Source organism: Strongylocentrotus purpuratus, unplaced genomic scaffold (assembly GCF_000002235.5).
Source record: "Strongylocentrotus purpuratus isolate Spur 01 unplaced genomic scaffold, Spur_5.0 spur5_scaffold_8, whole genome shotgun sequence".
In the NCBI taxonomy this organism is placed as follows: Eukaryota; Metazoa; Echinodermata; class Echinoidea; order Camarodonta; family Strongylocentrotidae; genus Strongylocentrotus; species Strongylocentrotus purpuratus.
Genome location: NW_022145614.1, coordinates 2,983,127 through 3,001,030, shown reverse-complemented (window position 1 = coordinate 3,001,030; position 17,904 = coordinate 2,983,127). Strand labels below are relative to the sequence as shown.

At 38.3% G+C, this 17,904-nt stretch overlaps 1 protein-coding gene across 1 annotated transcript in view; it reads left to right on the top strand.

The window, feature by feature from the left end:
• The first annotated feature begins 4,574 nt into the window (after window positions 1-4,574).
• Rag2L (recombination activating gene 2-like) overlaps window positions 4,575-17,904 on the top strand; it is a 19,443-nt gene continuing 6,113 nt past the window's right edge. Inside the window, 1 exon segment of the mRNA NM_001033012.2 lies at window positions 4,575-4,929. Within this exon segment, the coding sequence (NP_001028184.1) occupies window positions 4,611-4,929 (319 nt within the window). The 5' untranslated portion in view covers window positions 4,575-4,610.

Genomic DNA, 17,904 nt, shown 5'->3' with positions numbered 1-17,904 from the left:
ATGTGTCCCGTATTTGTGTAATCTCTGAGCTGTCGATCATGCTTAGTTTAAAAGCAAACATCATGATGCTGTGCTACATGCTGCCTTTTTTTGTATTCAAATAGTCTGATTCAAAGAGCTGTTTACTTAAATGTTCATTCCACGCTTTCATCAACTAAACTGCTTCGTATATCATACCAAGGAAGGTATTCAATGGGGAAAATTGTGTCAATTGAATGAAATCACAATATGAAAATGAAAGTCCATTTTGTATTTTTTAAAGGAAGCATTCAACACTGTCTGATCAATAACTTGCATTTTTAAAGAATGGGAAATTTATTAAACAGAAATGTTTTTGCAAATGCTAAGTGGAATTAAAGAATGTTGTTTTTTTACACATTTTCTGTGTTTTTTATTTCAAAAATCTGCTGTAGTTTACAAGGTCATCTGTAGGGTTTACAAACCTGAGTATAGGCATTCCTGTAATAGATTACCTGTGAGAACATTTTGTAATGGGAAGCAAACGTTTTTGACCTATCACTCATAACTGACAAAAACCACTTTAATCTAAACAAGCCTGTAAGTTCTGTCTAGTGCTGTAACATCACGGATATCTCCAATTCCGTTTAACCGCCTGTCAAAACCGGACGGTTTTCGGTTAAACGATTTATTTAAAAAAATAAATTAAAAAAAAAAAAAAAAAAAAAAAAAAAAAATCATTTTTTTTTTTTTTTTTTTTTTGGCTGTGTGAAAAAGCAGGAAGGTGATTTAACTGAAGGTGCCGATTTGTGCTTGTGAACTTGTCACAAATAATAGAAATAATAGTAACAATGTCGTTTTAGAATAATGTGTAAGATCATTAAAGTAAATTAAAAAGAGTAGAGGACCTAGGATAGAACCTTGTGGTACACCATGTGTTAAACTTGGATGAATATATATTGAGATCTATTACAAAGATTACTTTCAAACCAAGATGACAGACAAATTGGAGTGTTGTTCTAGTTTCCAAGTGGTAAGTCATCACACCGATTACTGAGCTGGGAGACATTGCCAGGCATAGTGCCAGGCGGAGGGGCATAAATCGAAACTTTAAAAAAAAAAAAAAAAAAAAAAAAAAAATTATAAAAAAAAAAAAAAAAATTATTAAAAAAAAAAAAAAAAAACGGGATAACGAAACCGTCCAATTGAAAACGGAATCCGCCATGGGCGGTCGGATACCGGGCGGTTAAACGTTTGACTACAGCACTAGTTCTGTCTACTAACAAACCCTTTCTTGTGGTTGATGACTGAAATCATTTGGCAGTGGGTCATTATTGTGATGTGATGTTATTGGTAAGACATTGTTTCAATGTATGAAAAGGTGTTTATTTATTATACAATATAATGTCATGATTTACATATTATTATTAAGTTGCTCTAAAGTCATGCTGGTTCATGCTATTTTAGTTTCATTTTAATGCATTATTTTGCAATTTCTATTGTATTTTTTAATGGTTTATTGCCCCCCCCCCCCCCCCTTGTCTGTCGGTCTCTCTGTATGTACAAGTATATGTTCATGTTTCTCTGTTCATCTTTTCTTTCTTTTTTTGTATTCCTTCTAATGCAAATAATGCCATGGCATATCACTGTAAAAATATGAGATTGTACATGTATTACTGCTTTTTTTCTTCTTTTACCAACTTGACAACTCTTTGAAGTTTGTGCATCTAGACTACCGGTATAGCATACAGGTACATGTACTTGTATCTATACATTACTGAAAGGAACTGGCTTTCCTTTGTAAAAAATAAACTTGAATTGTACTAGGTAATTGTAAAACAAGGCAGAATTTTCTGTTTATAGAAGAGTATTAAAAAAAACAATGAAGTAACAAATAGTTATTACTGATCGGTCCATAGACTTTTATGAATTACGAATTGATAATGGTGCTGAGAATTTAATTGTATTTTTTCATGACCAAGTTTAGTGACTGTATGTGCTAGGTGAAACTCAAGTTGAAATGTAAATAAGAGAAATATCAGACAAAACTATTATCACCTATTTACAACAGACATACTTAATTATACTATTTAAAGTAAGACCTGAGTTGAAATCGCAGCAGAATTTTGTAATTTGACTGGTATAAAGAGCATGGGCCATATTCAATTCATTATGGGATTAAGTCAGTATTTTCTCGGCATTTTGCATGGTTAGTAATATATTTTAATTTGTTTTCAGATTACATCTTAGCATGTTACTTGAGCAAGCTGACTTCAAGGCAAATTACTTACTTTGCATTAAGTGTGATCTATTAATATAATGGTATAATGACTACATATACATATATAAACCATATGCTTGCCAATTAAGGCCTCCAAAATAATTGGCTCAAGTCTTAAACTTAAGGTAAAATACTAAGCCAAACGCTTCAACTGAGTACTAAAATTGGTACTGGTAAGTATTTTATCTAAGCCAAAAAACTTAGTGAAATACTTGTATTTCTGACACAAATATTGAATTGAATACTGGCCCAGAACCTACAGGGAATGAATGAAGTCTATTTGAAGTTTATTTGAACCATTGATTTCCTAACTACTACCGTAGTTACTAATAGTTTAATGATGCTGTGTCTTCTTTGAATGACTTTGACATTTAAATCACAAGTATATGGACTTTGTAAGAAAGACTTATAAAGATTGGATAGTAGCAATGACTTTATCTGGATATCAGTACAGATTAACAGACAGGGAACAGCAGTTCATATTTTAAACCTTTACCAGTATTGGTTAATAGATAAATAAGTCAAATCCGAGAGATACAAGAATTATATTATTCATTTTGATATTACCTAGGTAAAATGTACTGCTACAAAACAATGTGAAATATGGAGAACAGAATGTGTTTGAAATTATTGGTATACAACATTGGCAGTTTTTACTTAATGTTGTAAATACAACATTGACCATTCAAAGGTTGAATTTGTAATTGACTTGTGAGAACTAAAAGAATTATTTATTCAGTATTATGTAACACTTCAAGATGAGCGTGTATTGAATTCTAAAGCGTGTGAAAGTCACAAAATCTTAACGGAAATTGCTAGACTACTTGTCACACATACAATATTAATACTTAAAGGATCATATTTATAGATTTCATGTACAGTATTTGTATATGCAGGACTTGGAAATGATAACAAATGTGAATATATCCATTTCTATTCAAAGATTATTTGCTCAATATTTATAAGGCAAAAATATTTGTAGAGGAAATTTGAAGAATATTGAGAGAAATAGGTTTATATTTTAGAAATTACTTGATAACAAATGCTTAGTAAAAACATGGCTGATGCTTACATTGAAAAATAATATGGATTTTTATTTAAAATACGGCTACAACAGTTAAATTTCCACATCGAATTTTCTTGTTGTGAAACGAAAATTGGCACCAATGCATTAAATGCATTATCTTGTATTATTGCTTTTTTAAAGTTTGTAGTATTCATATAAATGCCATCTTTTCTAGTTGATTCCATGCACTTGTATATATTCCTGTATGAAACACATGTTACATTATTTTTATATTTACATTCATTGTTTGTTCAATAGCTTCATTAAACAGAAGATAAAAATGTGGAGCAGAGCAGCATTAAAACTGATCGAAAAACAAAGATGGGTCACATATTTGCTTGGTTTTTCATTTTAAAAGTTAATGTTTGATTGTGTGTGAAGTTATAAGAAATTGGACTCGTTCAAATGATCCAATAGTCGTCCGATTGCCACGTGTCAACTCAGAAATTGGCAAGTATAGTTTCTCTCATTGCAGCCCAAAACTTCAACGATCCTCTTCAACTGACTCTTTTAAGATTTTGAGTCACACCTCTTCAATAACTTTGTTTATTTCTATTTCTTTTCTTATTTTGTTTGTCATTAGCATTAGTTTGTCGTAGCTCATTGAGCAGTAAGATTGTATAGATCAGTGTATTGACTCTATCAAACCCCTCTCGGGGTATGAAAGTACAAATATATTTACAACATAGTATCAATATAACAATAGTATAATGGGAAACATGATAATTTGAACAATGATAAACATAATATGATAATATGAACAAAGACAAACGTGATAATATAATAAACATGTGATAATATGAACAATAATAAACATGTGATAATATGAACAAATAAACACATTTACAAATTTGGGCGAACTGGGCAATTCACTCTCCTACAGCTACGAGTGTGCCTAACAACATTACTTGTGAGCTACCCTCGACTCTTTTGAAAAATGTGACATTATTATTCTAACAAATTTGGCTTATAGTATATTTTAATGCATTTTGCACTATATAAAAAGCAATTGTATGTGAAGTCCACCCTGAAATTAAAATTAGGGAAAGTTAGCTATGATGCTAACAGTTTCAAAACTTAAAAAACTAATTGCTTTACGATTATAACAGCGATGTATAATTAGTGTACAAAGGCATGCACGCAGGAGTTCGCTAAATTCAACCAAACAGCTGACCATACCAGCTGGTATATATCTTTGATTCAGCGAATTCCGTGCATGTGCTACACGCCGCACGTACGTAACGTTGAGCTTCTCGCAACAATTTTCACATGAGCTTTTCTATGCACAACCTCCCGATCGCAAACATGGAATCCCTTGATGACTTTGGTATGATTTTGCTACAACAAGCTTCAAAAGAAGGCAAAAGAAAAATCTCCCGTAAAAAACCTCAATCCGACCTGAAGCTCAATGAGTATTATCCAGCAGAAGGGCATTTTGCTGTGATGTGTCCTGTCCTGGGAGCTGAGGAGCCCGAGAAGAAGAAGCGAATCTTCAGCTCTGGAGGCGCCCGGAGAGGTGGCGATAATTCCTGGGGAGACGCGGGCAGAATAATCGAGTATGTGGTCGAGATGGATAAGAATGATGATGTTACCCTAGCATCGGTTGTCTCGTGCAAAACCACAGGTGTGTATGCTACATGATCATGAAAATATTCATAAAAAAAGACAAAATATATTTCATTGTGCGAGTGCATGTGTTCTTATAATATATTCCCATTTCAGGCCAGGATCGAGGGCCTAGGGTGGTGGTGGGTGGTGGTGGTGGGGGGGGGGGTGGGGGGGGGGGGGGGGGGGGGGGGGGGGGGGGGGGGGGGGCGGGGCGGGGTGGAAGGGGCGAATATTTGTTTTGTACCTGCCGACCTATTGTCTTAATAAATTATTCATGAATAAAGTAGACGTAGATGTGCAATGTGCATGCGCGTGGACTTCAAACTCGATCTGGCTATAGCTTCACAGCCTTTACTGCTCGTCGCTGTACAACATTCTGAGCCCAATTAATTAGAAGTAGGCCTATAGAATTGTATTGTAACAAATAAAGAAGAAGTAGTCTTTCTTTTGCTCTCTCACAATCACATCCTTCTCCCTTTTTCTCGTTCGCCGTTTCCTTGTAATATCTCTCTCTCTTTCAAGAAGACCCCCCCCCCCCCCAAAAAAAAAAATATATATATATCCATATTCTCTTTTGCTCTCTTTCTCTTTCTCTCTCTTTCTCTCTCTCTGTTTTGTACCTGCCAACCTATTGTCTTAATGAATTATTCATGAATAAAGCAGACGTAGATGTGCATGCATGCTGCGCGTGGACTTCAAACTCAATCTGGCTATATACATGTAGCTTCACTGCTCGTTGCTGTACAACATTCTGGGCCCAATTAGAAGTAGGCCTATAGGATTGTAACAAATAAAGAAGAAGTAGTCTTTCTTTTGCTATCTCACAATCACACTCTTCTTCCTTTTTCTTGTTCACCGTTTCCTTGTATTCTCTCTCTTTCAAGAAGACCCCCCCCCCCAAAAAAAAATATATATATATATATTCTATTTTGCTCTTTCTCTTCCTCTTTCTCTCTCTCTCTCTCTCTCTCTCTCTCTCTCTCTCTCTCTCTTTCTCTTGTTAAAGTGCAAGTCCACTCCAAAAATTACTTGCTTTCAATAGAAGCAGAAAAAAACAAACAAACAAATAAAAAAAAAGTTAAAGCAAAATCGGATAGCTTTAAAAAACTTTGAAAATCACGAGACACATTGGCAACTTACTTATGATTTTGTGACGTCATTGCCTCACGAGACACATTGGCAACTTACTTATGATTTTGTGACGTCATTGCCTCACTATCCACTAATTGTTTTCTTAATATGAATTTCCAATCCAACACATCAGCATCCAAGTTATGGTAATATGTTTTTGTGTAGATGCACTAATAAAGAGTAATTATTTTTTCAGGTAATCATGAAAAATAAAAATCAATGATTTATATCAGTATACAATATTCAGAAAATACCTGTACTATCAATTCTTCAAAGTTCATAAAAGATTTTGTGAAATGATCATGCACGCAATGTGATACAAATGTAACAAATCATATAGCCTGGGCAAAGCGGCAAAGGCATGGGGAAATCAAGTTTTTGGGGATAAAAAGGGGTATATGAAAATATATAAAGCAATTGATAAATTGTGATGCAATGATGTCACAAACTGGCACAAATTAGTAATTTGTGCAGTGATTTTCTAAGCTCCATAATCCATAGTTTTTCATACTTTCAAAAAAAGCTATCCGATTTTACTTCATTTTTTAAACTCTATTTCTCTTGTTTTTCTGCATCTATTAAAAGCAAATTATTTTAGAGTGGACTTAATTAGCTTTTAAATTCTAAGAAGGTGAGATTTTAGGGCCTTTTTAAATGAATCGATCGAGCACAGTTTCCTAGGTTTTATTGGCAGAGAATTCCAAAGTATGTGTGCTGAAAATGAAAAGTATATGTTTAATACCATATTGTGCATTTTACTTTTACAATGCTTCATTAAGCTGAATCAACTAAATTCTCGTTCATTTGCTTACATATTTTTGTCATAAAGTGAACTCTCTTTTCTTTTTTCTCGTTATCCTTTCCCTCTCCCTCTCTTCCACTTTTCACTCTTTATTTCTTCTTTCTTCTCAATTCACTGACAAACTGATTATCACCATTTTAAAACATACAGTACAATCTTTTTTTTTTCTTCATACTTTAAGTTATTACTGAATTTTTAAATCGACTGTTTTAAATGCATTTTTATATGATACAATGTGAGCAATGTACTTTAAAGTTGATACTCTAAGCAAATAAATGTCCCTTAATTTGTTACCTACGGCAAGTATATGTTATTTTTAAGTTTTTCAATTACTTAGTATATCACAAAAAAATTCTGTCTACTCGAAATCCTCAATTGAAATGTCTAAAATATCCGCCTCTCTTTGCATAGAAAATCAGTCACGACGCTGGTCTACTATTTATGACCTCACGTCCGGGAGAGAGTATATTCACGTACCCGGATGTTCCATAGCAAGCATGTGCAGAGTGATACGATTTTCTGCATATTTTTGTTTCAAAGGCTGAAAAGTCTAATAAATCATAATTCTATGTACAATTCTTTACCTTCCCCTAGTACTTCATAGTATTAATATCAATTCCCCTTTTAAAAATTATGACATATATGCCAACGATGTGCTATTAGTCGATATTTTCACCATGTAATTTTTGTTTTGGTGTTGAAATCGGCCCAGGCACGGAGTGAACAGTTCATTACCATACACTACAGCGATCTCCCGATGGTTTCTTCTTCCTTTTTCTCATGTCTTTCACCTTCCTTGGCCCTGAACATCCTTCATCTACCAATTCTGACACCGGTAGTCAGGAGCAAGTCTTTGTTAGTTGTTTTTCTTAGCTGGCAACGTCGCTTTCATTCTCTTGCAATTGCCGATAAACATATAACTAGCGCACGTACGTTCCATCACAAGCAAGCAGCGCCTAGAGCAGCGGCTTGGTCTTACCTCCCGATTCTGCTCGCTCCACGAACGTTCATGCAAGAGCCGCATCACTCGCCAAAATATTATAGAGGAAGCGTGCTTGCATGATCTCGTTCAAGTTTGATATTTTACAACATAAAATGTTTAACTGGTACTGTATCCTTTTTTGAGGCAGTCACACACATCTATGATAAGTACTATCATAGTTCTAGACCTATTCGTTTTACAAAACTGCTCATGTACATCTGATGACAATATAATGCATCCACCTATTCATAAGTGCACGATTTAACTTTAATTCCTAAGCAGTAAACTCGTCTTAAATCTCTACCAAATAGGTGAATATGAGGATATAAAAAGAAATCAGCGACTGGAAAATGTTGCTTCGTTATTCTTCATTCAAATGAAAACAGAAAATCCATCAAATATACTCCTTAACAACAACAAATCTAAGCTCTGACAGGATAGCATTTACGTAGGGATATCACTGCCATTCACTCTCACTGAGCCCATGACTCCCGTTCGTGACGTCACGGATAGAGGCCCGACTCTACGTGCACTTCCGGGTTTCAGACTTAGATATTTTGGTAGAGTTTACTCGAATAAATTCATTATTCTAAACTTGTTTTGTCGGGTGGACACCATTTGGTGTTATTATGGGGGTTAAAAGCTTTCTATTTATATAATTATCTCAGTATTTGGGATTGTCTTAGAGTATCAACTTTAACTTATTACTGAATTTTAAAATCTACTGTCTTTAATGCATTTTTATATGATAAAGTGTAAGCCAATTATTGTTAGTCTTTGGACTTTTTATGTGGTATATTTGTAATAAAACCGAAATTGAATTGAATTGAATTGAATTGAATATTAAAGTTTGGGTATGCATGTGAGTGGATAAAAGATGTTGTGACGAGGATCAGAGAGACCACAGAGAAAGAAAGCCCTGAACTGACATTCAAATACATGTATTCAGAGATCTGAGCGAAGTGAGCGTAAAACACTAAAAATAAAACTACTTTTAGTTTTACAGGAAAATGTTATTTTTGGTCAGATTTTCAACAACAAAATAATTACATATTTTTTTTAGATTTAATATTTTTCTTCTAGCTGCACTGTTTACACACTTTTGAAAATCCTGATTTCAGGAAAAATCCTTAAAGAGCAATCCAACTCTTCTAATCAGTTCATTTGAATGAAGGCAAACAATTCAGAGAAACAGAATGGCGAAAGTTTGAAATAAATCGGACCAATATTAAGAAAGTTGTGAGTGTTTGAAATATGAGATCACTAGATTCACTACAGCTATGCAAATCTCAAATCTGCAATTTTGTTGGTGGATTGTGACATAGTGATGGATTGCTGTCCTGTTTGTCGTGTACATACAAATATATCACTTATTTCTGTGTTTCTCCCAAGTGCCTTCGCCCCCGGAGCACTACTCCAAAGATATTATAGAGAGTCATACATTTTATGAAGTTAAAATGTTAGTGCTTTTGCGTACCTTTCGAGTAAATGGAAAAGTTGTCCACCACTACATCACAAAGACATTATTAATTCAGCCAATTTGAAGAGCCCATAACAAAAATTACCTATAGTGATTGCAACTTTCAAAAATGTGTAACTTTTTAATTTTTTTCTGATTTCATTCCTAATTTCATTCAAACTTTCATCAGAATGCTTTTATGATTTTACTGCTTTATTCTAGACAAGCTTGCTATCAAGGTTGGATTTCCCTTTTAAAGATAAAGTTGAGTTCTGGTCATGTGATTGCATTGTGAAAGAAACGGTGTGGAATCTATCAGAAAAGGTTGATCATCTAGTATAAGTATTCGTGTGTATTGCAAGGTTCTGGAATCATCAAAATGATAAGAAATTTGGCCAAATCTTGGCAAAGTTACAAGCACTGTACACAGAAAGATGTATATAGGACTACGTACACGTGCACGACACGTGCGTTTATTTCTCACATCCCAATAGATAAACTAATTTACCAAATATATCAATTAGTAGGCGGTTTCCTGGCAAAAAATGTTATCATCATGTATTAGTCAAAACATATTCTTTCACATGACTGGTAATAAGAGCTTCCATTTCATTTTTTGAAATTGGGGCGTTTCCAATACTGGTCTTTACCTTTAATAGAGAATTAGAGATAACCTTTGTGTGTTATATGAAAAGGGTTTAGCAACTCCGAAGTCCGAACCCCAGAAAGTGAGGGGATTGGACCTATTAAATACAAGCGCGTAGCCAGGATTTCATTTTAGGGGGGGGGGGTGGTAGTGAGCACGCTCACTTAAAGAGCGCGCTCCCTAGGGGGGTGGGTGCAGGGAGGGGGGAGTTTCCCGCGCAAAGCGCGGAAGCTTTGAAAGGAGACGATTTGTTGTACCTTTCTCAACTGATAATCCTTATCTGTATTTAGTCCCCCTCTTTCGAAGCGTGGAAACTTTGACGTTTCATTAATTTATTAGAGAAAGAAGACGATTCGATGTACCGTTCTCGACTCTTGATCCTTAATTTGAACTCAGTTTCCCCCTTTTCCGCGCGAAGCGCGGAAGCTTTCACGTTTTATTAAATTATTAGAGAAAGAAGACCGTTCGTTGTACCGTTCTCGACCCCTTTTCCCTTTTTCTTCCTACGTCCTCTTACTTTTTTTTGGGGGGGGGGGGGCGACTGCCCCCACCGCCCCCCCCCCTGGCTACGCGCCTGGCCTGATTATAAATGAGAGAGACTTCTTACTCGCTTCCTAGACCGATGGAGGCTAGATTGGTGTAACTGTGAGTGTGAACAGACAACCGGTCCAGGAAGCGATCTTCTGGACCGATCCAGAAGATCGCTTTGCGATGTGGTCTTCTGGACTGGTTTGCTTTTTAGATCACCCCAGATCAATCTAGCGTGCGGTGTGAATATAAACCATGCCAGGAAGCGATCTTCAACTGGAAGTGAGTGTGTTTTTGCGGGAGAGTAATGAAAGAGAGAAAGAAATTACAGTACAAGAATAAAAGCATGGAATAACATAAGGGAAGGGCGATAGAAGGAATAAACAAAGAATAACATAAGGAAAGACAGGAAGTGATAGAATGATAAAACAAAGAATAACATAAGAGAAGGTGATATAAGGAAGAAACAAAGAATAACATAAGGAAAGACAGAAAGTGATAGAATGATAAAACAAAGAATAACATAAGAGAAGGTGATAGAAGGAAGAAACAAAGAATAACATAAGGAAAGAGAAAGTGATAAAATGATCAAATCAAAGAATAACATACATGTAAGGAATGGTTAGAAGAAAAAAAATAGAATGATAAGAACAAAGAATGACGTAATGAAAGACAGAAAGAGAAAATGATGAATAATAGAAAATTCAAAGATAGAAGAGGAGATGAAAGATGGAAAAACAAAGAACAACATAAGAAAGAAAGAAAGAAAAAATGATAAAAATAGAGAATATTACAAGAGATTCATGAAAGAAGGAAAAACAAAGAATAACATTTATAAGCAAAGATAGAAAAAAGGGTGATAATTACGCGCAAAACATTTGACCTGCTGACCTTTGTTCCCCTAGTAACAGGAGCGGTCTAGCTCGTTCATGCTTTACCATAGGGACATGAGTGGTCAAGCTCATTAATATGTGTGAACATAAACAAAGTTAACAAAATGTACCTCTGGTGCGATCCAGTGGATCGGTCTAGCCAAGGAGTTACCAGCAGATAATAAAGAAAAAAATAATTAACAAATATTTCTCTTTCCCTCCTCCCTCTCTCTCTCTCTCTCTCTCTCTACTCAAACTCTACCATCTTTATTTTTCAAAAAAAAATTGTTCCCTCTTCTTTTGACCTTTGCTTCTCAAATTATCTCATACTTTTACTGAACATCTTAAAATCAGTTCTAAGAAGAAAAAATATTGCTGTTGCTTACTTGCTTTTTGCTTTATATAAAGAAATGAGACTCGAACATGTGAAAACATCTGCAACTATTTTTAAAATACTGCATGTATACACAGAATCACAGATGCAACAAATTATGCTAATTTTCATATAATGAGCTGTAAGTGCATTTGAGGACACACCTTGAATAAGGTTAAATCTCAGTTTAAAGGTACTATGTCCCATTTGCAGGCCAAAAAAATTTAAAGGTTAAATTCCAACGGCATTTGAAAGATATGATACTACTTTAGAACTTCCCTAGAAAAGGTGGGGCTTGAAAATGTCTTCAAATGGGAAAATAACGACTATTAGTTGTCAAATCGACTTAGGAGCTATAGAGCCAATAAGTAATAGTCTTGATTTTCAGACCATTGTACTGAATGGTCATACGCGTTTTATGCTGCGCAAAGATTCAATCAGAGTAATTTTGGCCATCACAAGAAGTGGGTTATTGATGTAGACAAATGCTAACGTACCCTTTACAGCTCATTTTATGTATAAATTACCAAAGAAGAAAAAAAGCCAGTCAGTCACTCAATAGTGTCTGACATTGAAGTCTAGCAAGTAAACAGGTTTCCTTGCATAATTTGAATATTAGGACACTGCTAACGTCTATAGGACATACATGAAATATTCATAATTCCTGCAAAGTTCTACAGAATTTGAGGTTGGCTGCAAAAGGGACATACATGTAGTACCTTTAAAGTCTAAAACAAAATAACTCCACAAGTAAAGAAATGAGACTGATGTTTAGTAGATAGAGGAAAACATGTGTAGGAATATATGAATTTTTGTGCCACATCCTGCAATCTCTTTTATTTTTCACATATTTTGAATAGTGGGCATTTAAAAAAAAAATTCTCTCTCTGAAGTCAAACTGAGCAAAATAATAATGGGCATATATACCCGATGTCATGAAATGACATGATTTATCTACATGATTTGTTTTAACTGTAATTTATGATTGTTTTTGTTTAAGCGACTGGTCAAGAAACTACGTAACATGGTATCTTAGCAACATTAATTGAAGAATTGCGCACAGTTTGCATTATACACAGCAGTTTGCTAATCGTCCGAGTTTGTTCGTAGCAGTTATTTGCACCAGTATGACTTCCAGATTTCATTATAACTCCTAAAGTTTCACCCTACACTTGAAGGGTAACCAACACAGTTGTTGATTAGTTTATTATTCACTACGTTTGTACACCACAAGAGATTAAAGAAGGCATCAAGAATTCAAGTTACACGCCCGAGTTATTCTCTTTATTGCAACAACGTGTCAAGTACAGGAAGTCTATATTGAGTCCATCACAATCTTCAACAACTCGTGTAAGTTTCTGGAACTTTCTTCAAATCAATCGCATTGGCTGTCATCGGCATCATGACTGACACCAATAAGCTGAAGCTCTCAAGGAGAAACACAAAGGGTAAATTGACTCGAACCCTTTTGATGATCCACAGTCTTCTTGACAATGATACCGATGATTTGGAAACATTAAAGGGATATGTTACCAGAGCTGAAGAACAGTTTCATCGTGTGGAGGAGAGGCATGCTGAGTTAATCGACTCCATTGAGGCTGAATCGCAATTCGACGAGGAGGAGAAGTGGATGACCGAATGTGAAAAGGAATTTGTTCAAGTTCTCATCCAAGCAAGGCGTTTGATTAATAGTCTCTCCCTGCACTCCTCAAGCAACACGGATTCAACATCAACTCCTTCAACACACACTGCATCGCCAGGTCCTTCAGAGCCTGTGAGCCCAGGAACCTCGGTGCCAATGTCTAGTCAAGCGCCACCCACACCATCTCGTGCTCTAAGGCAGTCAACATCAGCACCTTCCCCAAAGATGGCACCGATGAAATTTCCCACCTTTAGTGGGGATTTGAAGGACTACAATCGGTTCAAGCAGCTATTTCTCCACTGTGCAGGAGGTTTGACTGAGATTGAATGTTTCTATCAGCTCACCGAGGCAATGGTCAACAGCAGAGAACGCAGCATGATTAAAGGATGCATTAGCGTTGAGCGTGCATGGGAAGTGTTAGATGAATACTATGGAGATCAAGACAAGGTGGTAGACAGTCTACTGAAGGAGCTCGACGACTTGAAGCCTTACGAATACAAGGGAAAGGTCAATCTGCCTGCCATGAGACGGTTCGTCCAGACCCTGCAAACGTTTGAGACACAGGCAGAGACTGTGGGTCTTGCAGGGGAACTGAACAGCAGAATAATGTTAAGCAATATCAGGCACAAACTACCGGAAGAGCACCGCATAGCTTTCTTCAAAAGTGTGAGAGACGAGCGCACACCGGATACTCTGACTGGCCTTGTAAGGTGGCTATACAGCCAATTACTATTGCTCGATAAGGCCAAGCCTGCTCATACTGAAGCACCAACACCGTACAAGAATGACAAAACCAGTAGGTCGTCTAACTCTGCCACCTATAATTCATCTCCGAGACTGCATGGTAAGGGCTCTCGTCCCGACGTACCCAAGTGTGTATTGCACCAGGAATCAAATACACACTATCTGAAAACTTGTAACAAGTTCTGGGGACTAGATTTGAAGGAGAAACATGATCTAATGAGAAAACACAGTATCTGCAACCGCTGTGGACATAACAACTGTGGAGCTGGGAAACCCCCGTATGATCTTAGTTCTTGCCAGTTTGTTTCTCCCTGTAGTATCCGGACATGTGGAAGTGATGCTCATTTCTCGGCCGTCTGTCCAGTGGTGTATGGGAGTAATGTAAGTTCTCCGAGCCAGCCGAGTGATCCTCCAGGACAGTTGAACGCCAATGCAAGATCGTCTCGTCAAGGCCCAAATCCGGTCAATGTAACTACTGCCACAGGAACTCAACTAGGTGGTATTCTCCCAACAGTTATGGGCTATCTTCGAATTGGCAACACCCGTCATTTGGTCCGCATACTGCTTGATGGCGGCAGCCAAGCAACCCTTGTCAGAGAGGGGATCCTTCCGAGGATGGAGCATGATAGATATCAAGATCATGAGCTAACACTGGTTGGTGGACACACGATGTCACGTAGGTTGAGACTCATTGATTGTCACATAGAGGACCTGGAAGGAAAACGGACTTACCCACTGACAATGATAGAGATCGACAAGCCTTGTGGGAATGCTCCAATCATTCAAGCCGACGATCTGTGCCAGTATGACCACTTGAGTGATATCGAGGTTAGCACTGCCCCTTCAACAACCATTGATGTACTACTGGGGGTGGATAACACCCATCTCATGATCTGGGAAGAGTTCATACGTGGTCAGAGATCTGATGACCCAGTTGCAGTTCGTTGCCCCTTGGGATGGTTCATCCAAGGAGGACATTCATCCAGTACCAGTCGACTTTCAAACTATGTGAACGTCTCTGCTATCGGTCCCATAGAAGAATTCATCGGGCTAGAGACTATTGGATTGGAACCCAAGCGGTGCAGATGTTCATCAGACCTCCTAGACAGGAATGCTACAGAAATCATGCAGCAAAGCATGTCTCAACTTCCAGATGGAGCCTATGAAGTAGCACTTCCATGGAGGAAATCCCCTGAGAATATCCCAGACAACTATGAGTATGCCGTCAAGAGACAAAAACATCTTGAGAAGCAATTTGCTAACAAGCCTGAAAAGTGGGAGGTGTACTGCAAACAAATGAGAGACCAGCTTAAGAGAGGCGTTTCTAGACAGGTGACCGAGGAAGAGTTGAGACAAGATCGAGCTGCAGGAAAGAAAATGTGGTTTCTTCCGCATTTTGCTGTCACAAAGGACTCGTCTACTACCCCTGTCAGAGTGGTATATGATGGGAAAGCACGATTTCAAGGACATGCACTTAATGATTACCTGATGAAAGGGGAGAATGCAAATTCTGACCTTTTTGAAGTGGCCCTACGTTTCAGAGAACAGGAGGTAGGAGTCATAGCAGACATAAGCAAGATGTACCAGGCTATCAAAATCAAGCCAGATGACGCCAGATTCCATCGTTTCATCTTTAGAGAGAATCCTAGCCATCCAATGCAGGTGTTTGAGCTCACTACAGTAACTTTCGGGGACAAACCATCTCCAACGGCTGCCATCATCACACTCCGACATGTTGTCCACGAACATGCACCGCATGATGAGGGACTGAAAGAAGTAGTCTCCAAACAGTTCTACATGGATGATTTGAATGAGTCCGTACCTGACTTGAAGCAAGCGATCGAACTCAAATCGAAACTCACAGAGATCCTGGGGAAGGGCAAGTTCAACTTGCGCAAATGGCAGTCCAATGAGCAGGAGGTTTGCGATGAAAGTGAAGATACCAAGTCAGCTACAATACTTGGCACCAGGTGGAATCTGGAGAAAGACACTTTGAGCGTCAAAGAGGTGAGACCTGACAAGGGTATACCAACAAAGCGTAGCATCCTGAAGCAGACAGCATCCTACTATGATGTGTTTGGAATACTGTCTGGGATACTAGTTCGGCCAAAGATCTTCCTTCAAAAGCTATGGCAATTGAACCTAGATTGGGATACACCCATCAACCCCCAAGGAGAACTCTGTGCAGTTCTAGATGCCATAAACAAAGATCTGGAAGAAGCAACAGATGTTGAAATACCAAGATGCCTGATCCCAGAGAAGTTCAAAGGAGTGAGACCGTTACCCGAGGTGTCATTACACGGTGCAAGCGACGCGTCCGAAGACGCAATGGGCATGGGAGTGTGGCTCAGGTGGTCACACCCAGAAAGCACTGAAGCAGAGCTGTCCTTTGTATGTGCTAGAGCAAGGCTCACACCTCTGAAGCAATCGAGCATGCCAAGGAAAGAACTACAGGCCATCCTTCTGTTGTCGAGACTGATGTGTACCATCAAAGATGCACTTCGCTTCAACATAGCATACTGCAAAATATGGACTGACAGCATGACTGCCATCAGCTGGTTAAGGGGTCAATCTAAATCTTTCCGTGCCTATGTTGCCTACAGGGTGGGTGAGATAACAACCAGATTTGATCCTATCATGGACATCGCCTATGTGCCATCGGCCCAGAACGCCAGCGACTTGGTGTCTAGAGGAGGAACTGCAGCCGAGATGAAGCGGGTGATAGATGGGCCTGATTACCTGAAACTACACCCATCGCTATGGCCAAAGACACCAGAAAATGTCCCGACAGACCCAAAGGATGCCGAGAGAAAAAAGTTTCACACCCGGAATGCAAAGTCATTTGCGTTGAGTGTCAGTGCAGTGTGCAAGGCATCACCAATCATTGAAGCTTCGAAATTCTCCAGCTGGCCCAAGCTCAAGATGGTGACTGCCAGAGTATTGTCGGTGAGGGATCTGCCAAAGGACCAGAGGTTGAAACAACTCACAAATCAGATTTCACAGTGGCCGTCCCGTAAGCTTGTACGAGAGGCTGAGTTATATTGGATCCGTCACGCACAGAGAGAAATCAATTTCCAGGATCCAAACATCATGAAGCTAGACCCATTCTTTGACGAGGAGACCCAAGTGTTCCGTGTTGGTGGACGAATGGACCGCGCACCAGTATCCTATGATGTACGGCATCCTTACCTTCTCCCAAAGAAGAGCCACATCAGCTGGTTGATCGTCCAAGACTCCCATGCTCACTCTCTTCATGGGGGCCATCTACGCACAGCCACTGAGGTCAGAAAAAAGTACTGGATCGTGGGCGACACTGGCATCTCAAGACGTGTTGTCCGTGCATGTGTCATCTGCAGAAGACACAGAGGTAAACCTGTTCAGCAGAAGATGTCGGACCTTCCAGATTTCCGAGTCGGTCGTTGTTCACCTCCGTTCCAGACTACCCTAGTTGATTACCTAGGACCAGTGAATGTCAAGTTGAGTCGAAACACTACTACGAAAGGATATGGTGCAGTCTTCACGTGTGCAGTGACGAGAGCTGTTCATCTGACTTGTGTGCCCGACCTATCCACTGATGCCTTTCTACAAGCCCTTGAACGCTTTGTGAGTATCAGAGGGGCTCCATCCATGTTGATAAGCGACAATGCAACCTGTTTCAGGGGAGCTGATAATACCATAAACAAATTGAACCTGAAGTTAGACCATGATCGAGTGAGGGAGCGCTGCCTGAGATACTGTGCAGAGTGGCGATTCGGACCTCCTGGAGGACCTCACCACCAAGGAGCGGTGGAACGAATAGTTCAAGAGGTGAA